Genomic DNA, 25,890 nt, shown 5'->3' with positions numbered 1-25,890 from the left:
ACCCATTTCCCCCTAAAGGAAAGAGACTTTTCATTAAGTTTGGTTCTTATTCATGAAGTTGAGTCCCCAATCTTTATAATTGATCAGGACTCAGACAATAGGAATTGACACAAAACAGGGAACAAAGGGAAATTACTTACAAAGACAGAAAAATTTAAACACTAAGCATTTATCCTTTTCATTGTGTCTGTTATTGGCAGAGGACACTGGTCTGAAATAAACTGAGTCCTTAGGGTGAAAGGATATGATCTAAGGTTATCATACTGGCTAAGTTGGCATTCACAAATGAAAGCAACAGACTTGCAAAGTCGCAAAAAAGTGACTACCCAAGTATGTGTTAGCCATTATCCTGAGTGATTTACATTTGCAGCTCATTTACAACACCACTGCAAAAGAGGTTACATTATCCTCCATATTTTACAAAGTAGAAAGTGTTACAGAGTGCTTAAGTAGCTTGCCCAAAGTTGCATAGCTCAGTGCAGAGCTGGAATTCAAACACATGCATTCTTGAATGGATACATTGCTCAAGAGCTCTGTCCAAGCTCAGCTATTTCTGCGAAGTTCTCTCTGACCACCCTTTCCAGAGTTAAAGTACTCTTTTTTTTATCCTGTCTGCTAACATTCGAAACAGATAGTAAGACAATCTTCCACTTAAAACTGTCATCCAAGTCAGAATTTGTACAAGGAAGTACTATTCTTCTATGTCTTGGGGTAAGGAGACCTACTTTATAGACAGAAAAGTAGTTAAGAAGTCATTTAAAAGCACCTACAAGGTGATTCTGGTACTTTAGCAATTTGCTGATAAGGTAGCTGACATACAAATATTTATCTTACTCTTTTTAAAAAAAATATATTTCTTTATTGATTTCAGAGAGGAAGGGAGAGGGAGAGAGAGCTAGAAACATCAATGAGAGAGAATCATTGATCAGCTGCCTCCTGCAACACCCCCCACTGGGGATGGAGCCTGCAACCCGGGCATGTGCCCTTGGCCGGAATCGAACCCGGGACCCTTCAGTCCGCAGGCCGACGCTCTATCCACTGAGCCAGACCGGCTAGGGCGAAATATTTATCTTACTCTTAAAAGCCCAGCAGTTTACAGCTATTATCAACTAATGAGTTTCTCTTAAATGTTCTAAGAGAATTGGCTGTGTGCTAAATAGTATAAAGCATGTAGAATGAGCCTCAGATTAGGTCTTCATTTCAAGAAAATTCCAATATTTAGTGTTTAAATGAGAACATGTAGTTTTGTTCATGTTTTTTCTGGCTTGCCATTTCATTTCAATGAATATGCACACATTTCTTCAATGTGTGTATCTCGTAGGCAGTGGAAACAAGAAAAATGACAAGAACCCAGTATTGCCTTCAGGAAGCTCACCTGAGTCTAATGCAGTGATGGCAAACTCATTTTTTTGGTTGACTTTTCTTTGTTAAATGGCATTTAAATATATAAAATAAATATCAAAAATATAAATCTTTGTTTTACTATGGTTGCAAATATCAAAAAATTTCTATATGTGACACGGCACCAGAGTTAAGTTAGGGTTTTTCAAAATGCTGACACGCCGAGCTCAAAAGGTTCGCCATCACTGGTCTAATGGGTAGTGATAGATGCTTACATGTTGATGGGGACAATATGACTAATTCTGCCTAAAGAGTGGAAGGCTATACCAGACCTTAAGAATGAGTAGGTTATAAAATTTGAGAGGTCTTATTTTCTGTAAGCATAGGTTAGCATACAGTAACCAAATGCCATTTTACTTTAAGATTGTTTGTTTGGGAAATCCTGCACTCTACAATTCGTAAGATGAACAAACACGTTCTGAAGATACAGAAAGAGCTGGATGAAGCTAAAGAAAAACTCGCAAGACAGCACAAACGGGTAAGTCTTGTTTCTACTCATAAAAGGTCAACGTACACCAGAAACTCTTTGAAAATATTCAAAATTCGGCAGACCCCAAAACAGGTGTGTTAGAGATAAAAGCAGAGTGAGGAGGTTCTGATCATTTTGTTTGGGGAATAGAAGAGGCTCTCATAGACGGGGCTCACCAATAGAGTGTTACCTGGAAAGAAATGGGCTTTCCAAATTTGGTGCTGCCTACCTTCTTGCTAAAAGGATCTTGGAATATAACACACCTGGAGTCAGTTTCTGGCTCTGCCACTTGATGGCTGTGACACTGGGAAAGTCATGTAACATCTGAGCCTATTCCCTTAATCTGTAAAATGACTTCTGCCTTTAAAAACAAACAAAAATAACCTTGAATACTCTTTAAGTTCATCAGGGTAAGTTAGAAGGCAACTGTTAAAGCTTAACAGAAGTATATTGAGCACATCATTGCCAGCAGAGTCTTAAACAGTCTGCTGTGAATTGCCTGTCAGACAGCCATTTATCAACTATTACAAGGATGAGCCTCTTGAGCTATGTAAGGGCCTGCCCAGTTTTTGTGTGTCCCATTAGAGGGTGAAAGATTAGCAAGCTACCCTTCTGTTACTGCTCAAATGGGCAGATAGAGATTTATTAATGACTGGAAAGCACTGTCGGTTTTTATTGGTCATCTACTTTGTTGAATAAATTGAGTTATAAGAATACATTTTCTGTCCTTATTTGGAGCTTCTATTTTTACAAACTCACCTACTCACTAAAACTTATTTATAATCTCAATACTCACGGTGCTTTCCTGATCATGGCAGACATATGCAGAGCAGTGGACATTCCGAGTTGCCCAGTGGGCTTGTTCCCAGCTGAGACTGAACAACTCAATTCTGCCTTGTTTCAGTTCTCCTATTTTAAAGTGTCCTCTTGATGGTGTTATTTAGTGCCACGTTATTTGTACTTTTTGTTTTCCTTCTATGCTGGCGTTTTGGTTATTTCACTGTTTAAAATGGTCCCCAGCATAGGACTGAAGGGCTGTCTAGTGTTCCTAAGTACAAGGAGGCCATGATGTGCCTGATGGGGAAAATACATGGGTTAGATTAGCTTTGTCCAGGCATGACTTACAGTGCTGTTGGTTGTGAATCCAATGTTCATGAATCAACAATGTACACCCAGAAAAAGGAAGAGGAAATTTACCAATCTGTATATGAGGAAGCTCCATCAAAAAGCAATATCTGTAGTGTGTGATAAAGCTATGGAAAAATAGCTAAATTTATGGACTTACAAGATGATGACTGGTTTATTAAAACCTCTCCTCTCTAAAAATCAACGGAAAAAATATCCTCAGGTGAAGATTAATGCGCAGGGATGGGGGGGGTGGGGGGGGATGGAGGCGGGGAAGTGGTCAGCATTCCGAGAGGCTGAAAGCCTAAGAAATTTAGTCATATTACTAAGAGTCAGGAAAATGTTAAATCCTTCTCAGCTAGTGTTTCTGTATAGAGAAATACTATAGCCTGGCCAGCATGGCTCAGAGGGTCAACCTATGAACCAGAAGGTCATGGCTCAATTTCCAGTCAGAGCACATGCCCAGGTTGCGGGATTGATCCCTGGTGTGGGGCATGTAGCAGGCAGCTGATCAACGATTCTCTCCTTTCCTCTCTGAAATCAATATATTGTATATAATTATTTGTAAGATTTATATATTTTTGTTGTTAATCCTCACCTGCCAATACTTTTTTCCGTTGGTTTTAGAGAGTGGAAGGGAGAGAGAGACCCATTGATTGGTTGCCTCCCACATGTACCCCAACTGGGGCCGGGAATCAAGTTTACAGACTGACGTTCTAACCATTGTACAAAACTGGCTAGGGCAAGATTTAGATATCTTTAAAAAGAAACACATAAAACAAGGTTATATATTACTTATTTGATGAACATGTGACAAGAGGCTCCCCAAGAATGTAACCCTCTAAGAGCAATGGTTCAGTAGTAACTAATTCTGGACTCACAGCCACTTCAGAAAGCATAGCTATGATGAATAACAAGAATCAAGTACATTTTCCAGGAGCTCAAAGTTGTTTTCATCTTGACTAGAGGAAAAATTTGATACACATTTCCTCCGATTGGACTATCTTGTAAAAGGCATAACTCCTGTTTAATAATAGCAAACACTCCCACTGCTATTATTCAAGTGCCACTCAATTTCTCTGGTCCTAGGACTTTGGGATGTCTGTGTGTGTGGGGGGGGGGGGGGGTTGATTTCTTCCCCTATGAAAACAAAGCCTTCGCCCCCCCCATTGGGCCCAGGGGTGGGCCCTCCACCCTTGGAAGAAAGAGGTCCCCATTTTGTTTTCCCTCGGGGCAATTTCCCAGTTTGGGGGCTCATTCCGGGGGGGGGGGGGGGGGGGGGCCGTGCAGGAGGCAGCCACCGATGTTTCTATCTCTCTAAAAAAAATCAATAAAAACATACTTTAAAAAATAGAATACAAGTCTCCAAATAGTATTTGATCAGATAGAATAAAGTATTTCCCTTACGTGATGGGATTTAATACAGTAGCATTCTAAATGTCATGTTCCTTTGCTTTCTGTAGAGAAGTGATGATGATGACAGAAGCAGTGACAGGAAAGATGGGGCTCTTGAAGAGCAAATAGAAAGACTGCAGGGAAAAGGGGAATCCGCTCAGAGTGAACAAAAGAACCTCTTCCTTGTCATATTTCAGGCATTTTGGCTTGGGTCATTGATATGTAAAAAGAAATATATATTCCTTTAGTTTAAAAAATGTTATTTGTAGTTATAAAAGTTAAAAATACAAAGGAAATAAAAGCTGAGCACTTGGGGTCAACCATGTATATCTACAAATTGTGTTGCTTACTCAGCATTCTTGCATGAGCATTTTTCCAGGCTTTAAAAACTGAGAATGTTTATGTTAAATACTTCTCTCATTATGCCCAATCATTGATCATTTAATGACTGTTTTTCTTCTTGATAAACATTTTTGTGCATAGATTCCTCTTTAACATTTCTGATTATGTCCTAAGTAATCTAGACATTAAAGGTCTTTACATATTGTCAAAGAGGATGTACTAACTCACATTATTACTGGTGTGCCTTTGTAAACAGTATTTGTTGAATTATGAAAGTTACATATCATAAAGACAGCAGAACAGATAGCACCTTTACGGTCCCTTGGTCAAAAGTGTGATTGTTTCTGAAGAATTAATTCACTCTTAACACCTCTAACTCTGTAACCCCTTTCCAGCGCTTTATCATGATCTTGACTGAGCATTTAGTACGATGTGAGACGGACGGGACCAGCATATTAACACCGTGGTATAAAAACTGTATAGAGAGGCTCCAGCAGATCTTCTTACAGGTTTGTGGGAATCTGATTAGATAATAAATATCACTATTCTCAGCTGCAAAGATACTACATTTTTAAAAATCATAAAATTTGTCAGGAGGTTATATAATACCCATAAGTACTTTAGTTCATCTCCATTTGCTCCTACTGTTGCTCAGAATATTTAGGCTTAAATTGGTTTTTATCACCAACTCCTAATTGCCATTCTCTGCTAGAAAGCCTAGCTTAATACAAAATGCAGAGAATAAATGTTCAGGGAATAGTAATTGTATTAACAAAGGTCCTTAAATCTGATGATAACAGTGCCCTTAGAAAAGCAAGGTTACATTAAAGCTTGGTAGGAGAGTGGAACTAATTCTGTGTCTTCCAAAACTAACAGCCCAAATCCTCATTTATTCTAGAAAAGTTATTGAATTAGAAGTCATAAAAGGGAAAAAAGTTCTTTAAAATCTCCAAATAAAAATTCTCTCTAGATTTAGTTATTGCCGATTAAAACAACCCCTAGTTCTTTTGGGATCTCTGAGTATATTCAAGTTATATAGGTGCACAAAGAAAAGATTTCATTTTCTAACATAGGCTTAGTAAGTCGGTGATTTCCAATAGGACAGATGAGCTATTTTTAAAAGATTAGCTATTTTAAAAAGATTAATAGATCACAGGTAATTCTCTATTAATCTCTATTAATGTTTTTCTTTTGCAAAGAGATTCCAAAATTTTTCTTACATTTCAGAACCATGGTTTTAAACAGTAGCAACTGTGCTACTCCTATTTGTAACATATACCACCTTTTAAAAAAATCGTCCTAGGTCAATCCCTATCTGGGCTACTTTTATTAAAGTCATATTGTTTTGTCCTCATTAGAGAGACCCAGCTTAACCTAGTCTAATAGTGATAGCAGCAGGCATCGCTAATGAGGCATGAATGCATTTATATAGAAGCTGGTCAGAACTGCATTTTTTAAAAGTTATTGAACATCCTCATTTCCTTCTACAAATGTTAGGGCTTTTCAGGGGCCGTTATTCCCATCATTTCACAATGTGGGTGGGCTGCTGAGGGGAATATTCTGGAAGATTGCTTATATGCTCCTTTTGTGTCCACAGCATCACCAAATAATCCAGCAGTACATGGTGACCCTGGAGAACCTGCTCTTCACTGCTGAATTAGACCCTCACATCCTGGCTGTGTTCCAGCAGTTCTGTGCCCTACAGGCCTAAGGGTCCTTTTTCCTTTCATGTCAAGATTTTTTTTAAAGTCTAATTTGTCTTATTTCGGATGGTTTGAATGCTTGCTTTCATGTAGCTCCTTTCACTTTCTAAAGGAAACAGAGGGAGGACAGTGAAGAATATGACATTGGTTGCGTGTAATTACCCCTAAAAAAATATTCCCTAATGACAATGTGACGATCGATGACCATAGGATGTATTATATGTGACAGATACAACTTTTCTGATTGACATTTTTTCTCCTTAAGGCACAAAAGATAACTGATTTGAGGTATGTGAACCCTAGAGGTCAAGCTTACAAAGTAGTATATAGAAACAATGGGTTTATTACCAAGTAGCATAGCTTTTCACAGCTTATGGATAACCTAACATGGCTAAAATAAAACTAAAAATATGTTTTTTACATTTTGGTATTTCATGATTTATCATCTCAGTCTACTTTAAAATTAGTGATTTCTTACTGAAGGTGTACTTACCTCCATTTGAAGTTTTCCCTTAAAATAGTTGTATTTAAAAAGTTACTTAGAGTAGCAGTTCCTAAATCTGTCTGAACATAAGTCACCTGGCAACCTTCAGCAGTTATTTTTAAAATCAATCACATTTTCGGGGGGGGGGGGGGGGGATGCAACACATATCATCCATAGTTTTTAAGGCTTTTGTGCAATTCTAATGTGCAGACAAGTTTGGGAACCATTATCTTAGAGGTCCTGGTCATTTCCTCCAGAAGTAGCTACATTAGCTAAAACTCTATACTTGGGATTAGATTTAGGTTTGGATTTTGTTTCTAGAGAACCTGGTCCAAATAACTTATTTCTGAGTCTGTTTCCTATATGGTGTTGAGACTTAACTAAGATAATGAGATTGCACTGTAAAATAACATACAAATTTAAGGGATTATCTAGCATTTTGATTTTTTTCATTAAACCTTAGAAAAAATTTAATAAAACCCAACTGGTCCTAGCTGGTTTGGCTCAGTAGCTAGAGCGTTGGCCTGCGGACTGAAGGGTCCCAGGTTCGATTCCAGCCAAGGGCACATGCCCGGGTTGCGGGCTCGATCCCCAGTAGGGGGCATGCAGGAGGCAGCTAATCAATGATTCTCTCTCATCATTGATGTTTCTATCTCTCCCTCTCTGAAATCTATAAAAACAAAAACACAAACAAATGGTAGTATTTTTGAGCATTTGTGCAACATAGAATAAGTTTTAAAAAGATAACCTATCATAAGTTTACAATGCATTCATTCTTATTAACATATGACCTCTTTGGTTTACCATACATTTAGTGACTATAGAATATAGTCTACTCAGATGCCATTTACCATCTTTTGTCAAAGTGAACATATACTTTTGTTTTCCCCGATTCTAAATTTCCCTTCCAGGAATTACTCAGGAAGCAGTTCCTATGAAGATAGGTTTGTTTGCTTTTACTAGAAAAATATTTAGTGAACTTGCCAACCTAACCAGAGCAGACCTGGCTGTCATTAGTAACTGGATACCAGGATTGTCTTAAAATGATGAAAAACAGTGACTAGGACTATATCTCAGACAAATCTATAACTATTGGTCTTGATGACAATATGTGCTCATTAACGAGTGGCTGTTATGTTCCACATTCTACAGATTCACCATATTCAATCCTCGTAAGTTTTTAAGAGATGTGTTATTATGCCCAGATAAAATCGGCCCAAGTCCAAGTAACTTACCCAAGGTCCACAGCTAGTAAGTGAATCTGAACCTAAATCCATGTGGCTCAAGGGCTCCTTATCTCCCAATGCAGTAATGCTGTTGTCAGCAGCCTGAACTCCTAGTTACTCTGTTGTCATCAAGCTGGAAGCTTTTTTTTTTTGTCCCAGGAAGGTCTTCTGCCCGTTCAGAAACAATTTTTATTGAGCTGTAATATTTAGCATAGCATATTAAAAAAAAACAAACACAAAAAATATATTTAACATTTCTGTATTAAATACTTATAAAGAGAATAATTAGTAATTATAGTCAAGCCTCTGGGTTTGACTTGTTTTGACTTTTACCTTTCTTGGTCAGGTTTTTGGTTATCATTTCCTTTCCAAGTGCTAAATAAGCAAAGAAGCAAGCTGTCTTCCCTCCCAGGATTTAATTAGAATATCTGTAAGGCACTTAGCATAATGGTTTCCTGGCACATAGTAAGTGCTCAGTAAATGTTAGCAAGTAATGACAAACTTACTATAATTACCTTCCTGGTTGTTTTTCCATTTTAATCCAGATTTGAACAGGGCTATGTAGCAACTAATATTAGGGCCTATAGTAAACCCTACAAATACAGAAAACATGATCAGACCCCTACAATTCATTCTTTATTCCTGTTATTAACCAGGACTTGTCCCAGTAGTAGCTCCTTTTTTGCTGACTTGGCAGGGTTTACCACCATTCCTGTTTCTTGGAATAAGAACCCAGTGTAGCCAGCTTTTGCCTTTACTAAAACTCATCCTCCTACCCCAATAGAAGGTTTGCCTTGGTTTCATATTTCTGAACTTTAGCTATCACCTAACACTTTTAAACATACTGTACCACTCAGCTCCCATCCCTATTCCAGAAAAAATTATCAGACCCGGTATTTAGCCCACAACAAGACGTGCTAGACCTTAACTGACACTAGCTCTTAAGCCATAACATACATACTTAGTACTGAAGCATTATTTATACAACTATTTCACCTATAAAGACATATTTTTGTGAATTTTGAATAAGACCAATGTAAATTTCTTATATCTAAACCTAAAACTCTGTAAAACATCATTTAACTACAAATCACATTTTCTCATACGTCAATTCATGGCCACATATAGTACAAATCTTCCGGTACATGTCATCTTCTAGGTTTTCCTCTGGTCCATACTCATGTTGGTGAGCAACCACTTCCCTTTTCCATACACTGCTTCTTACTGCTCGCCGTAATTCTAAAGGGAGAAGAGAGGAAAAAAAAAACACAGGTTGTTGTGTGTGTGTTTAATATATTTTTGATTTCAGAGAGGGAGATAGAAACATCAATGATGAGAGAGTCATTGATCGGCTGCCTCCTGTATGCCCCACACAGGAGATCAAGCCAAGTCCACAGTCCTCATGTGCCCTGACCGGGAATCAAACCATGACCTCCTGGTTCATAGGTCAACACCACCACTGAGCCATACGCCGGCTGGGCAAAATGACAGTTTTTCAGTAGTGCTATTCAGCTAAAATCCATCAGGTGTGTAGGTATGTTTAAACAAAATATGGTTTGCCTTAACTTTAACAAATCAAAATTGATTATACAAACTTACCTCACCAGGTTGACCTGTTAAATCATTCATGCCTCTGGAGTAGTATGAAATAGATTCAGAAGTGGAGTGTGTGGGTTAGAGAGAGAGCAAAAAAAAACCCCACACAACAAATTAAGGTGAGTAAAAGAACAGGATTTGTTCAAGCAACTGACTATGGAAGACAGGTTGCCACAGCAGCAAAGGGGAGTCTGTCTCTTCCTCTAATAACTTCAGTTTCTAGTTTAATGAACAAAAAGCAACAGTAATTGTTTACTTTTTTTCTATTCTAACCAAAGATCCATCAAGCCCAGCACTGACAGTAGCACAACCTAAGGGAGAGTATGATAGTTATCTTTTATGTCAACCATAAAGATCAACATGCACCAAGTAATCACACATTTTCTTTACTCCATTTTAGATCTGTAATAATATCAAAATGCTCCCTGAGTCTTTATATTTTTCAGTCTTTATCATATCATGAGCATAAGCAAACATTTATAGAGCTATGTATCAGGCACTGCTCTACGCACTGTATAAAATACATTTAATCCTCCCAATCCTTTGAAATAAGTACAACTACCATCCCAATTCTATAGATGAGAAAACTGAGGCACAGAGAAGTTACATAACGTGTGCCATAGGTCAAACAGTTAGCTGATGGCAGAGACAGTCTAGCTCAGGTCCGTGTTGTTAACCACAGCTGTGCTGCCTTTTCATCCCTCCCGTACGAAAAGCACTTGATCTGAGACGATTTTTAAGCTTCAGCGTACACACCTTAAGATAGTTTATGTTCACCCAAAATCTAAGCTTGATTCCTATTATCCTATTATCTCATACTTTGAAGAACCCTAATTTTTCTAGACATCTGAAATGCCCTCTAGGCCTTTTATTACTTTATCTTCGGCCAGTTTATAAATAACAAATGATAAACTAACCAGAACTTCACAGCTGTCTCATGGTTTCAGATGACAGGAAAATGTTTCCTGTTTGAGTACCAATACCTGCTTTTCAACTTTGCTCTGGTGTAAGGTATCCCGGCCACTTTCCCTTTCCCGCCCCACAGAAAATCTCTCAAAATCTGACTGCATCCCAATCACTGCTAAGCTAACCTCTGCCTAAATTTGAGCATTATGTGAATTTAGGGGGGGGGGGGGGGAGAGAGAGAGAGAGAGAGAGAGAGAGAGAGAGAGAGAGAGAGAGAAGGAAAGTATTAACACTAAAAGAATACTTAACCCTGCCCTAACTGGTTTGGCTCAGTGGATAGAGCATCAGACTGTGGACTCAAGGGTCCCAGGTTCGATTCCGGTCAAGGGCATGTACCTTGGTTGCGGGCACATCCCCAGAAGGGAGTGTGCAGGAGGCAGCTGATCGATGTTTCTCTCTCATCGATGTTTCTAACTCTCTATCCCTCTCCCTTCCTCTCTGTAAAAAATCAATAAAATATATTTTTAAAAAAAAAGAATACTTAACCCAAATCTAGCTTAGTAGCCATGATTGGTCATACCTTTAGTATTTACCAGATATTTCTAGGAAAATATGGTAGAAAATAAGTACTAAAAAACTGATGTTTGTTATTTTCTTGCCCTTCTTTTCCTTCCTGGAACAATCCAGTCCTAAAACCATTATTAAGTGGAGCGAATAAAGCAGGCATCCATGGTAGGGGGGCAGCCCAAGAAAGGTAAGGAGGATCTCCCTATCGAGGAGGCAGCAACAGTGATGGGAGATTAGTTACATACGGGGCATTAATCAGCTATCGTAAGGATAATGGGAATCAGGTTTCTCACTGTCAGGAAAATAGAATGAACCCTATATTTTTTGATTGGGGTTTATCAATGTGAACTCAAGGTTTTAATTTTTATATATGTGTATATGGGCAAACATAAAAATATAATGAATATACATGTGTTTTGTGTAGAAAGCAGAAAGGAGTACTCAACAAATTATAAAGACATGTCAAAAGGACTCAGAGCTAGTCTGAAGGTACTCCTGCCCTGGCCAGGTGACTCAGTTGGTTGTAGTGCCATCAAAAGGTTGCCGGTTCAGATTCCTGGTCAGAGCACATGGCTAAGTTGCTGGTTCAATCCCTGGTCAGGACGCATATGGGAGGCAACCAATCAATGTTTTTCTCTCCTTCCCTGCCTCCTCTCTAAATTGATAAAAACATGTCTTCAGGTGAGGATTAAAAAAAACCAATAATACTCCTATTGGCCCAAATCTGGGACAATTTGAGCACCAAAATAATTGACAGAAATGAACCTCTTGTGAAGAATAGGAATTAACCCCTACCAATAATAAACAAATGGGGGAAAGGATGCTGGTTAAATTCAGAGGGAGTGCTAAAGTTAGAAAATTTTTGCAATCATCATACTCAAGACTGGCTCAGGCAAGAACCATCCATGGATAGTTGCTAAACTCTAGGGGGAAGTGTTAACGATATTTGCAAGCCTTACAATTTTATTTTTGTTTGTTTATGCTTATCAAATCAAAAATAAATATTAACACCACCATGCCTCCAGATGTGATGCCCTGAGAAAGACACATCATTTATGTGCTATCCCTGAAATGCAAAACCAGAATCTAACCATCAGGACAAATGAGAAAAGTCCCAAATGAAACACATTAGTATTTCTAAAGAAGTCAGGGCTTGGGGAGAGAAGAGACTTAAAAAATGACATTGTCATAAAGGATAAAGCCTGTGGAAATGGTGTAGAATAAAAAAAAATTAGAAAGACATGGTACCTAAAGCCAATACCTGATGCTAGACTGGATCCTGTACTAGAACGAAAAATCATACAGGACGTTATTGGGTCAGCTAACAAAACTAGAATATGGATGACGGATTAGATAAAAACATCAACATTATACTTTGATTTTGTAAGAGAACATTCCTATTAGGTAATACTATAGTATTTAAGAGTAGAGTGATGATGTATACAACCTACTCAAAGGGTACAGAAAAAAACACGTATATAGAATGCAAATAATGAAGCAAATGGCGTAAGTGTTAAGAATAGGTAAACTGGAGTAAAGGATATATGGGTATTCCTTTGTACTATTCTTACAATTTTATGTAAGTTTGAAATTATTTACAAATAAAAATAAAAGACAGGAGCTACCTTGAAGGGGCTTCCACTGGCCAAATATGAGACAAGCATCAAAATAAATGATAGAAATATGGATTATAACACTGGTTTGAGAATAAGAATCCATGAATCCAAATGATACTAAAAAATGCTCTTTTCCAAAAGAAGTCAAATAGCAATTATAGAAAGAATAACAAATAGAAAATCGCCATTTACATGCACCCTAATAATAACTGACTCAGGCAAGAATCATTCCATGTACTAAAACCACTGAGTGAAATTTAAGGAACAAGATGTTCACATAGTGTCAAAAAGTCACCCTGCAGGGAAAAGGGTGGCTGAAGAAATCTGGCAGATGCTGCCTTAACCAAGCAATCAAACTGAGTAGCACTCTCTTAGAGAACTGGTATGTGTGCTGATGTGATGCACTCAACATATCACCTAGGAAGCATTCCTACCAAAACCGTTCCACCTGAATCTAATTATGAGGAAACAAACTGCGAATAAACCCAAATGGAGGGACATTCTGCACACCAAGTGGCCTGGACTCTCCAAAGAGGGAGCCTCTATCAGTTTATGTTACTTGTATTGTGAAATGTAAAAATGAAATTGTCAACTCTTAGTTTTAAAAAATGTCAATGTCATGAAAGATAAAAAGACTGAGGAACTAAGACTATAGATATGCATCATCCTTGAATGGGCCTAGATCCAACAACTAAAAAGCTGGTAAAGGCACTGGAACAGTGGGCGAAAGATACATACACTAGATAACAGCATTATATTAATGTTAAATTTATTGGGTGTGATCGTTTTTAGTTATGCAGAGAATGTCATTGTTTTTAGGAGATAACATGTTGACATACTCAATAAGAATTACAGTGTCTACAAGTAATTCTTAAATAGTTCAGCAAAATATACTTGTGGAGAGAAAAAAGCATATATGGCGAACAACATGTGAAATAAAAACTTGTTTAAATAAGATTAATATGTTTTTCACATTCATTTAAACAACTTAAAACTTTGGAAAGTAGAAATCAACTACCGACTGCTGAGAATGAGAAGAGAAGGCAGAAAGGTCTGAGACTAGAAGAGGGGAGAAAGAAGTGATAGGACTTGGGAGCTGAGGAAACCTTGGAGGGGGGACAAGCGGGAACAAGCCTAGCAGCATTGAAAGCCGAGCTGAAGCTGGAGAACAAGAGTGATTTACGGTGTGACAACCTCCTAGTCCCCGGGCTTAGAGTTCCACAGCACAGAAAGCTGTGGACTGCCTCACCTGCTAATGTATTAAAATACTTGCTACTGATATCCTTAGGGACTGTTTGTACTTTTTACCAAAATGAGTTTTCCCTTGTTTCAATGAAAAATTTATTTTCTGCCACTCTAAGACTTGCCTTTTATTTGGTTTAATATCTTTTGTAAAAGAGGCAGCCTGTATTCAAAGAAAGAGAGTGTTGCTTAGGAGGTAAACTTAGCTGGCTAAGGGCGGCCAGATGCTTTTAAATACTTGATGGGAAGGTGGGAAGTTTTAACATAGGTAGGGGTACCCCTTGTTAACTAGAGGGGGAAAAATCACCAGGAAATGATGAAACAACATATGCAGCTTTGATTTTATTCTATCCTCCATAAACTGAAGCAGAGTAACAGGGAATTGTGTCCTTCACTCTCCTGAGAGACGGCCAAAGACAGTCATCTATACATACAAAAGCCTAAGCGACTGTCCGACCGGTAGCTATGACACACACTGACCACCAAGGGGCAGACGCTCAACACAGGAGCTGCTAAGCTGCAGTGACTTGGCAACTGCAATTCTTGGGTTACGCACCCAGAACCAAAGAGGAGGGAGCCCGATTCTGGGGTGCATCACCTGAGAACCGCCCTCTCGCAATCTGGGACCCCTCAGGGGATGTCAGCCAGTTTCAGCCCGATTCCCACAGGCCAGGCTGAGGGACCCCACCGATGCACAAATCCATGCACCGGGTCTCTATAGCTCATTGGCTCCCCACTTCGGGTCTGGCTCCCCACCGGGCCTCTAGCCCATTGCAGAGGTCGTGGGTCTGGCCCTTAACAGAAACTTTTCAACTCAATTAGCTAAATAATGAGACCTACTGGCTGTGGCCCCGACGTCTGCCACCCATGCCAGCCCATCCACTTAATATCGATTTCCAGTGGAGGCAGCGAATTTTCCTGCTACCACTCTCAGCTGGGAAATCGGCCGCAGCTTACCTCCTTCCAGGCAGACAGTAGCGCCAGTGGGCAACCTCTGGGGAGGGAAGGAGGCAAAGGAGCAGCTCAGGTGGGAAGGAGGAGGTTCCCGCTGCCATAGGACTCTGCCTGGGCAGAAGGGCCTGGGCGGGAGCCTGACATTGAGCAGGGTCCTGCCCTAGGCCGACTAGATTCCAGGCTAAGTAAATCCTGTTTGCTAAATAATTGCATTTTGTAGCTAAATGCTCACAAGTCGTTGGTCACTGCCAAACCTAGGGTAAAGTGAGATGAAAGAAGCGAGACAGATACCGAGAGAAAGTGACATAATATTGGGAGAAAAGAGGAGGGAGCCCGATTCCGGGGTGCATCACCCGAGAACTGCCCTCTTGTAATCTGGGACCCCTGGGGGATGTTGGCGAGCAGGTTTTCGGCCCAATCCCCGCAGGCTAGGCCAAGGGACCCCACTGGTGCACAAACCCATGCACCGGGCCTCTAGTAAATTATATATAACCATAGGCCCAAAATGTAAAATGTCCACAAACTTAGAAGGGGCCCCAAATGAAATTTAACCACCCACCTCTTTTTGGGGGGGGCGGGGGGGAGGGGTAGTGCATAGTAACAAAGAGTGAAAATTAATTTTCTTTTTTGTTTTAAGAAGGCTAACCTCTACCAGTACTAAATAAGAGAAAGCTGAGTATAACTTTAAGGAAAAGCCTTCTCTGCCTTATTTGTGTAAAGAAACCATGCTCTGTGTATTTGCACCAATGAAAGTTCCCACCCAATATCAAGGCCAACACATAGTGCCTTTTTTGAAATCCACTTATGCACCCAGAACCAGAGAGGAGGAAATGACGAAACAACATATGCAGCTTTGATTTTGTAAGAGAACATTCCACTTACGCACCCAGAACCACAGAGAGTCCCAAACAAGATGAACCCAAAAAGAGCCACCTCAAGACTCACTCACGCTGAGTAGCAGTGATGCCATCATTTCTACTTCTGCCTCCTTGAATCTGAGATCTACAACAATTTGAATTTGCTGGCAAAATTCTTTTGTTGTCTAACTTTCTCTATATTTACATATAGCTTATACCAGTGGTCAGCAAACTGCGGCCCCTTGAGTGTGAGTCTTCCACAAAATACCATGTGCGGGCACACACGTACAGTGCGATTGAAACTTTGTGGCCACACTCAAGGGGCCAAAGAGCCGCATGTGGCTCGCGAGCCGCAGTTTGCCGACCACTGGCTTATACTATTTATACTTTTAATTTTCTTTTGTAGTAAGATCAATTCTTTCTCAAACTACTGAAGTAGGTCATATTCTAAAAGCAGGTAATGTAATCTCTTACCTTTCCATAAAGAAGTAAACTTTGGATCAGCTTCTTTGTGGATCAGAATCAGAAGACTGAGAGGGAACCAGGTTCCAATTTCTTTTCAACAAAAAACTGTTAGACTTGCTTCTATTCCTCTCTGTTCTGAGACTTCTGAGCAAACTTCATAGTAAGCTCCTTGTTTCCAGTCTCTACAATGTGTGCTCCACTGTCAGCCCTTTGTAGCCTAGTCAGGAGAGCAGGAACATATATATGCACCAACCTCTAAACAACTCAACAAGAAGCCGTAATTGAAGAAGGCATCACACTGACCAATGCACATCAAATACCAGAAGACAATGGAGTCATGTCATACAACAAGAGAACTTAGGTTTCCATATGCAAAAGAAACAGAACATTCTTAGATTTGCAGGGACTTGGAAAATACACCACTCATATAATCACTTGGAAAAATTTCCTCAAAAGCCATGCTTTGAGAGGGTCGAAGATGGGGGCCGGCAGGGCAGCAGTGAGGGAGAGAGAGTGAGATAGTGAGGGAGCGAAAGGGGAATGTGTGGACATGTGGTGTGTGTGTGTGTGTGTGTGTGTGTGTGTGTGAGAGAGAGAGAGAGAGAGAGAGAGAGAGAGAGAGAGAGAGTGTGTGTGAAGGATAGATCCTGCAAGACTTTCAGGGGCTGGCGGACCAGGCTCTCTTAGACGGGGAGGCCCCGCTACCACTGCAAGCACTCCCAGGTGGACGGCACTGGCACAGAAACCATGCCATCTTGAAGGGCAGAACTGCTGTGACTAGGAGCCCAGCCTCACCATCACCCAGACTGGTCTCAGACGAAAACCAAGACTCTACAGCCACTCTGGACAAAGACCACAGCTGCAGATCCATGGACATTGTGACTCCAGCCATCCCAGCCTCAGGCTCCTGTAAGTCCTGGAGTGCATTCACCTCCCGCCTACCCGCCATGGTGGCCCAGGTCCCACGCATCCCAAGACAGCCCTTGATTGCCGGTGTGTGCAGCTGCGCCTCCCCAGCCCTGAGCCAGCCCCTGTCAGCGTGCACACAGCTCCCACCAACCCACAGCATCCATGCCCCCCATGCCCCCAAGCTCACCCATGAATCTCGGGTGCACGATGTCCCACCAAGCTCGCCACAGCAGCTCAAGCCCCGTGCAGCTCGGCACCTGGACCCTTCAGCGATAGCAAAAAATGGAGAGACAAGAAGCAACCCCCAAAGGAAAGAAAAGGAGGACCACTCCTCCCCGCAAAGGGACTAAATGAAACAGAGGCATGCAGTATGTCAGAAAAAAGAATTCAGCATAATGGTTACACAATTCGTAAACCAGATGGACGAGAAAATCAACCATCTATGTAAGAATCAAGAGGAAATCAAAAGTGACATAGCAACAATAAAAAACACAATGAAAGGTTTTAACAGTAGACTAAGAGAAGCAGAGGACCGAATTAGTGAGGTAGAAGATAGGGCAGAGAAACAAGCCCAATCTGAACAGCAACTGGAGAAAAAAATTAAAATGCAAGAGGAGAGCCTAAGTGAGCTTTGGGACAACATAAAATGAAGTAACATATGTATAAGAGAGGTGCCAGAAGGACAAGAAGAGCAGCAAGGATTAGAGAACCTATCTGAAAAAATAATGACAGAAAAATTCCCTGATATGGGGAAGAAAAAAGTTACACAAGCACAGAGAGTCCCAAACAAGATGAACCCAAAAAGAGCCACCTCAAGACACATTGTAATTACAATTGCAAACGTTAAAGATAAAGAGTGAATCTTAAAGGCTACAAGAGAGAGACAGGGAGTTACCTATAAAGGATCTCCTATTAGATTACCATATGATTTCTCAACAGAAACACATCATGCCAGAAGGGAATGGAATGAAGTATGCAAAGTAATGCAAAGCAAGGGACTGAATCCAAGAATACTCTATCCAGCAAGGCTATCATTCAAAATTGAAGGGGAAATCAGGAGCTTTTCAGACAAAAAGAAAGCTAAGGGAGTGTATCACTACCAAGCCAGCAATGCAAGAAATGCTAAAGGGAATGCTGTAAAAAGAAGAAATAGAAAGGGAAGAAGGAAAACAGGCATAAAGAATAAAAATGACTACGAACAAGTACCTATCAATAATAACCTTAAACGTAAATGGACTAAATGCTCCAATCAAAAGACATAAAGTGGCTGAATGGATAAGAAAACAGGACCCATATCTATGCTGTCTACAAGAGACCCACCTCAGAACCAGGGACTCACACGGACTGAAAGTGAAGGGATGGAAAAATATTTTTCAGGCAAATGAAAATGAAGAAAAGCCTGGGGTAGCAATACTTATAACGGACAAAATAGACCTCAAAGTGAAAGCCATAACAAGAGATAAGGAAGGCTACTTTTTAATACTAAAGGGATTGATACAACAAGAGGATACAACTCTGGTAAACATGTATGCAACCGATGCAGGAGCACCCAAATACATAAGAAAAACTTCTGGGAGATTTCAAGGGAGAGACTGACAGCAATATAATCTATAGTTGGGGACTTCAATACCCCATTGTCACCACTGGATAAATCTTCTAAACAAAAAATCAGCAAAGAAACAGTAATCATAAATGACTCATTAGATCAGATGGACTTAATAGACATCTTCATAACATTCCAACCCAAAGCTATAGAATATACATTCTTGTCACATGGGACATTTTCAAAGATAGACCACATATTGGGACACAGGCAAAGTCTCTTCAAATTCAAGAAGATTGAAATCATATCAAGCATTTTCTCAGATCACAATGGCATAATATTAGAAATAAACTACAATAAAAACAATCACAAACAGTCAAACACTTGGAGGCTAAGTAGCATGTTATGAAACAATGATTGGGTTATCAAAGAGATCAAAGAAGAAATAAAAAACATCCTGGAAACTAATGACAATGAAAACACAACAATCCAAAATCTATGGGACACAGTGAAAGCAGTCCTGAGAGGGAAGTTCATAGCATTATAGGCCTACCTCAAAAAACAAGAAAACTGGTAATAAATGAACTGACTCTACAACTTAAAGAATTAGAAAGAGAACAAGAAAAGTGCATGCGTTCTCTTCTCCTTCACCATGTCTTCCCACAAGATTTTCAGGATCAAGAGGTTCCTGACCAAGAAACAAGAGCAAAATCGGCCCATTTCCCAATGGATTCAGATGAAAACTGGTAATAAAACCAGGTACAACTTGAAGAGGAGACATTAGAGAAGAACCAAACTGGACCTATGAGAAATCACACATGAGAGATGACTCACATCCAGGTTGCCTACACCTTTAAATGATTGGAAAGATGCTACTGTCTGGACAGTTGGGGCATTTTAATTGGAAAATTAATGGACTTGTGATTTAGCTCTGTTGATTTTTTTTTTCTACAATAGTAGGTTGGTTCAGTAATAAATGTGTGAGACCTTTAAAAAAAACACTGATGAACCCCTAGCTAGGCTCACCAAGAAGCAAAGAGAGATGACCCAAATAAACAAGACCAGAAATGAAAGAGGCAAAATAACAACAGACCCCATAGTAATACAAAGGATTGTAAAAAAAAATACTATGAGCAACTCGATTCTAACAAACTGGTCAACCTAGAAGAAATGGACATATTCCTAGAAAAATACGACCTTCTAAAACTCAATCAGGAAGAATCAAAAAATCTGAATAAGCTGATAACTATGGAGGAAATTGCAGCAGTAATCAAAAAACTTCCAGCAAACAAAAGCCCTGGGCCAGACAGCTTCATAGGAGAGTATTACCAAACAGTCAAAGAAGAACTAAAACCTCTCCTCCTCAGACTATTCCAAAAAATTTAAGAGGAAGGAACACTTCCAAGCTCTTTCTATGAAGCCAGCATTACCCTAATCCCAAAACCAGATAAAGACACTAAAAAGAAAGAATTACAGGCCAATATCCCCGTGAACATAGATGCCAAAATCCTCAACAAAATTCTAGCAAATCAGATCCAGTATTACATTAGAAAGATAATACACCATGGCCAAGTGGGATTTATTCCAGAGATGCAAGGATGGTACAATATCTGCATATCAATAAACGTGATACATCACATAAACAAATTAAGGGATAAAAACCATATAATCATATCAATTGATGCAGAAAAAGCATTTGAAAAAATCCAACACCCTTTCTTGAAAAAAATTCTCAGCAAGGTGGGACTAGAGGGATCATACCTCAACATAATAAAAGCCATATATGACAAACCTACAACCAACATCATACTCAATGGGCAAAAAAACTAAAACCATTTCCCCTAAGAACAGGAACAAGACAGGGATGCCCACCTTCACCACTCCTGTTTGACATAGTACTGGAAGTGCTAGCCATAGCAATCAGACAAGAAGAAGAAATAAAAGGCATCCAAATTGGAAAAGAAGAAGTTTAACTGTCATTTTTCACAGAGGACATGATATTGTACATAGAAAACCCTAAAGACTCCATCAAAAAACTACTAGATATAATAAATGATTGGCAATGTAGCAGGATACAAAATTAACACCCAGAAATCTATGGCTTTTTATACACCAATAATAAACTCAAAGAATGAGAAACAAACAAAAAAATCCCATTTACCATTGCACCAAAAAAATTAAGATACCTAGGAATAAACTTATCAAAGGAGATAAAAGACCTGTACTCGGAAAACTACAGGACCTTGAAAAAAAGAAAGGAAGACATAAACAAATAGAAGAACATACTGTGTTCATGGATTGGTAGAATCAACATCATTAAAATGTCCATACTACCCAAAGCAATCTACAGATTCAATGCAATCCCCATTAAGATACCAACAGCATATACCAAATATTCACCTGGAAGAAAAACAGACCCCGAATAGCTGCAGCAATCTTGAGAAAGAAGAACAAAGTTGGAGGGATCACAATACCAGATATTAAGCTATATTACAAAGCCACTATTCTCAAAACTGTCTGGTATTGGCACAAGAACAGACATATAGACCAATAGAACAGAACAGAGAACAGAGAAATAGACCCAAGCCATTATGCTCAATTAATATTTGACAAAGGAGGCAAGAGCATACAATGGAATCAAGACAGTTTCTTCAATAAATGTTGTTGGGAAAATTGGTCAGGTACATGCAAAAAAATGAAACTAGACCATCCAACTTACACCATACACAAAAATAAACTCGAAATGGATAAAGGACTTAAACGTAAGATGGGAAACCATAAAAATCTTAGAAGAATCCATAGACAGCAAAATATCAGATATACGTCATAGCAATATGTTTACCGACACAGCTCCTAGGGCAGTGATGGCGAACCTATGACACACGTGTCAGAGGTGACATGCGAACTCATTTTTTTGGTTGATTTTTCTTTGTTAAATGGCATTTAAATATATAAAATAAATATCAAAAATATAAATCTTTGTTTTACTATGGTTGCAAATAGCAAAAAATTTCTATATGTGACACGGCACCAGAGTTAAGTTAGGGTTTTTCAAAATGCTGACACGCCGAGCTCAAAAGATTCGCCATCACTGTCCTAGGGCAATGGAGACTAAGGAGAAAATAAACAAATGGGACTACATCAAAATAAAAAGCTTCTGCACAGCAAAAGAAACCATCAACAAAACAACAAGAAAGCCCACTGCATGGGAGAACATATTTGCCAATGTTATATCTGTTAAGGGCCTACTCTCCAAAATTTATAGGGAACTCATACATCTTAACAAAAAGATAAACAATCCAATAAAAAAAATGGGCCAAGGCCTTAAATAGACACCTTTCAAAAGTGGACATACAGAAGGCTAAAAGACATATGAAAACATGCTCAAAGTCACTAATCATCTGAGAGATGCAAATCAAAACGACAATGAGATACCATCTCACACCTATCAGAATGGCTATCATCAACAAATCAACAAATGACAAAGGCTGGCGAGGATGCGGAGAAAAAGGAACCCTCGTGCACTGCTGGTGGGAATGCAGACTGGTGCAGCCACTGTGGAGAACAGTATGGCGTTTCCTCAAAAAATTAAAAATGGAACTCCCATTTGAGCCAGTAATACCACTTCTAGGAATATATCCCGAGAAACCAGAAACACCAATCAGAAAGGACATATGCACCCCTATATTCATAGCAGCACAATTTACAATAGCTAAGATTTGGAAACAGCCTAAGTGACCATCAGCAGATGAATGGATTACTACACTATGGAATACTACGCTGCTGTAAGAAAGAACTCTTACCATTTGCAACAGCATGGATGGACCTGGAGAGCATTATGCTAAGCGAAATAAGCCAATCAGAGAATGATAACTATCACATGATCTCACTCATTTGTGGAATATAATGAACAACATAAACTGATGGACAAAAATAGAGAGAGAGAGACAGAGAAGCATCAAACAGATTGTCAAACTTCAGTGGGACGGTGAGGGAGGGGTAGGGGGAGGAGTAAGAGATCAACCAAAGGATTTGTATGCATGCATATAAGCATAACCAACAGACACAGACACTAGAGGGTGAGGGCATGTTCTGGGGAATGGGGGGGGATGGGGGGGAAAAGAAAATATATGTAATACTATTAGTATATGTAATACTTTAAACAATAAAAATAAAGTCAGACAGAAAAAAGTCAAGAACCACATGATATCACTAATATGAGAGATATAAAACTAGAAGCAACAAATGAACAAACATGAAGAACAAAAACTCATACACAAACCACAGTATGGTGGTTACCAGTATGGGAAGAGGGTTGGGAGGGTAGTGAAAGGTTAAAGGGGTCAAATATATGGTGACAGATTTGACTTTTGGTGGTAAACACACATTGCAATATACAGATGATGTCTCAAAAATTCTCTAATTTAAAAGTCTTAAAGTAATCATAAATGTTAATATCGGGTAAAATATAATAGCCCATGAACCAAGATTACGAATCATTAGTTTATTTGTAATGCATCACATGTTTCACTTTGTTATTTGACAAAATGGACAATAAACACCTGTCAGGCTGTAATGCTAAAAACAAAAACAAAACAAAAAGACATGCTTCACCCAAACAAGAAATGAATTAAAGAAACCAGCCTTAAGGGATCTAAGAAAAAATTCAGCACAGATACAAACTCTTCTAGGATGAGGAAAATCCATAGTAGTTTATCTGGTGATTAATAGCAACTTAACATGGTGAGAAAAGAGTCAATAATATGCAAGTTTACTTTAAATATATATATATATACATATATACATATATATATATATATATATATATATATATATATGTATATATATATATGAAAATTGTGTATATCTCAAAAGAAATATTCTATCCATACTAATATTTAAATTACCTTAATAAAACTTTTTATAGAAAAAAAATTAAATAAAACAGATACCATAATATTTTATTAGTCAAATTATAAAAATTTAGTCAACTTTAGGTGACATCTTGACCAAACTACAGAAATAGTACCTAAGAAAAACATTACAGACAGAAGAAAAACATTACAGATAGCACTCCTTTTCAAAATATTCTGTCTCGAGAGGAAACCAAGATGGCGGCATAGGTAAACACCTGAAATTGCTGCCTCCCACAACAAATTCAAAAATACAACTAAAAGACAAAACGGACATCATCCAGAACTACAGGAAGGCTGGCTGAGTGGAAATTCTACAACTAGAAGGAAAGAGAAAAGCACACTGAGACTCAGGAGCTGCGGAGGTGGAGTGCAGAGGTACGAAGGCGCACACGGCAAGGGCTGGCAACTGAGGACGCGGCTGTCTTTTTGAATCGGGAGGGAGCCACAAGCCCCCGACTGCAACTCCAGTTCCGGGTGAGTCTCTGGGGACCTAGACTCATACGGGGAGAAACTGTACTGTCTGGCAGCAGGCAGAACTCGGAACTCGAGGGCGGCTTTCTCTCAAAGGTACTTGAAGCAATTACCGAGACACTGAGATGAGGGGCCCCTTAGGGCAGGGCTGAGGATCAGCCATAGCTGCTTACTCCGCCCTGTTGATCCCCTGAGACTCCGCCCCACCCAAGCTGCAGCAGAGGCTTTTGCATATGAATGCCCTGGCCCTTTGCAAGCTGAAAATTACCTAACAAACTGCAGCTGGGCCAGACAGACCCAGAACTTCCAAGAGAAGGCCCAAGGCCCCACAGCAGCTTGCATTGCTTCACAGCTGGACCTCATTTGGGCACCTCCAAACCCCAAACAAGGAAGGGGAATTTGCAGATCTCTTCATAGCTCCTGCTGGGTAGCCTCAGGCAGAGGCTAAATTAGCACCTCCTTAGAGATCCAAGAGCCAGTGTACCCAGTGGACAGAGTGGGACCATCCAGATTACAACTCCTCAGATCCATAAGGGACGCACTCAGGGGGCAGACTCAGTGAGCACCAAAGCCCCACTGAAGCAAGTCTTGCCCCATAAGGGTGTCTTCAGCACAGAAGTTCTCCCACTGTAGACACAGCTGATTCTCACAGCCATAGGCCTGGAGGTCAATTCCTCTCAGTGATACCTACAACAATCAAGGCTTAACTACAACAAGACTCTGCACAAAGCTCACAAAAGGGTGCACCAAGAGTGTCCACCTCAGGTAATTGGGGAGGCTGAGCCACTGGGCCCTATAGGACACCTAGCACACAAAGCCACTCTACCAACACAGGGAAGCATAAAAAATGCGAAGACAAAGAAACAGGACACAAATGACAGAAATGGAGGAAAGCAAACTACTGGATATAGAGTTCAAAACCACACTTTCAAGGTTTTTCAAGAACTTTCTAGAAAACGCCGATAAATGTAGTGAGACCCTCAATAAATCTATTGAGACCCTCGAGGTTATGATAAAGGACCAACTAGAAATTAAGCATACACTGACTGAAATAAAGGATATTATGCAGAGTTCCAATAGCAGACTAGAGGATCACAAGAATCAAGTCAAAGATCTGAAATACGAAGAAGCGAAAAACACCCAACCGGAAAAGCAAAATGAAAAAAGAATCCAAAAATACGAAGATAGCATAAGGAGCCTCTGGGACAGCTTCAAGCGTACCAACATCCAAATTATAGGGGTGCCAGAAGAAGAGAGAGAGCAAGATATTGAAAACCTATTTGAAGAAATAATGACAGAAAACTTCCCCTACCTGATGAAAGAAACAAACTTACAAGTCCAGGAAGCGCAGAGAACCCCAAACAAAAGGAATCCAAAGAGGACCACACCAAGACACATCATAATTAAAATGCCAAGAGCAAAAGACAAAGAGAAAATCTTAAAAGCAGCAGGAGAAAGAAACTCAGTTACCTACAAGGGAGTACCCATACGACTGTCAGCTGATTTCTCAACAGAAACTTTGCAGGCCAGAAGGGAGTGGCAAGAAATATTCAAAGTGATGAATGCCAAGAACCTACACCAGATTACTTTATCCAGCAAGCTATCATTCAGAATTGAAGGTCAGATAAAGAGCTTCACAGATAAGGAAAAGCTAAAGGAGTTCATCACCACCAAACCAGTATTATATGAAATGCTGAAAGGTA

The 25,890-nt window shown here is 39.6% G+C and overlaps 2 protein-coding genes and 1 pseudogene across 11 annotated transcripts in view; 2 read left to right on the top strand and 1 right to left on the bottom strand.

Moving 5' to 3' along the window:
* The window catches only part of NCBP1 (nuclear cap binding protein subunit 1), a 43,037-nt gene extending 36,182 nt beyond the window's left edge, over positions 1–6,855 (top strand). For all 5 annotated transcript variants that reach the window (XM_023760359.1, XM_023760358.1, XM_006096494.3 and 2 more), the window contains 4 exons: positions 1,765–1,879; positions 4,459–4,587; positions 5,128–5,241; positions 6,330–6,855. In XM_023760359.1, coding sequence (XP_023616127.1) covers positions 1,765–1,879; positions 4,459–4,587; positions 5,128–5,241; positions 6,330–6,443 — 472 coding nt within the window. In that variant the 3' untranslated portion in view covers positions 6,444–6,855. The remainder of the gene's footprint in view (positions 1–1,764; positions 1,880–4,458; positions 4,588–5,127; positions 5,242–6,329) is intronic.
* XPA (XPA, DNA damage recognition and repair factor) overlaps positions 1,879–25,890 on the bottom strand; it is a 35,610-nt gene continuing 11,598 nt past the window's right edge. For 2 of the 6 annotated variants that reach the window (XM_014462422.2, XM_014462423.2), the window contains exons 6-7: positions 9,252–9,384; positions 8,083–8,342 (exon numbers count right to left, since the gene is read on the bottom strand). In XM_014462422.2, the coding sequence (XP_014317908.1) occupies positions 8,240–8,342; positions 9,252–9,384 (236 nt within the window). In that variant the 3' untranslated portion in view covers positions 8,083–8,239. Of the gene's footprint in view, positions 2,945–8,082; positions 8,343–8,685; positions 9,385–25,890 lie in introns of those variants that run through there. The other 4 variants (XR_001349772.2, XR_002831141.1, XM_023760385.1 and 1 more) reach the window with 4 other exon arrangements.
* Positions 19,371–19,842, top strand: LOC106698441 (annotated as a pseudogene).

The sequence above is a fragment of the Myotis lucifugus genome, unplaced genomic scaffold (assembly GCF_000147115.1).
Source record: "Myotis lucifugus unplaced genomic scaffold, Myoluc2.0 scaffold_180, whole genome shotgun sequence".
Lineage (NCBI taxonomy): Eukaryota > Metazoa > Chordata > Mammalia > Chiroptera > Vespertilionidae > Myotis > Myotis lucifugus.
This window is presented reverse-complemented; position numbering and strand designations above follow the sequence as displayed.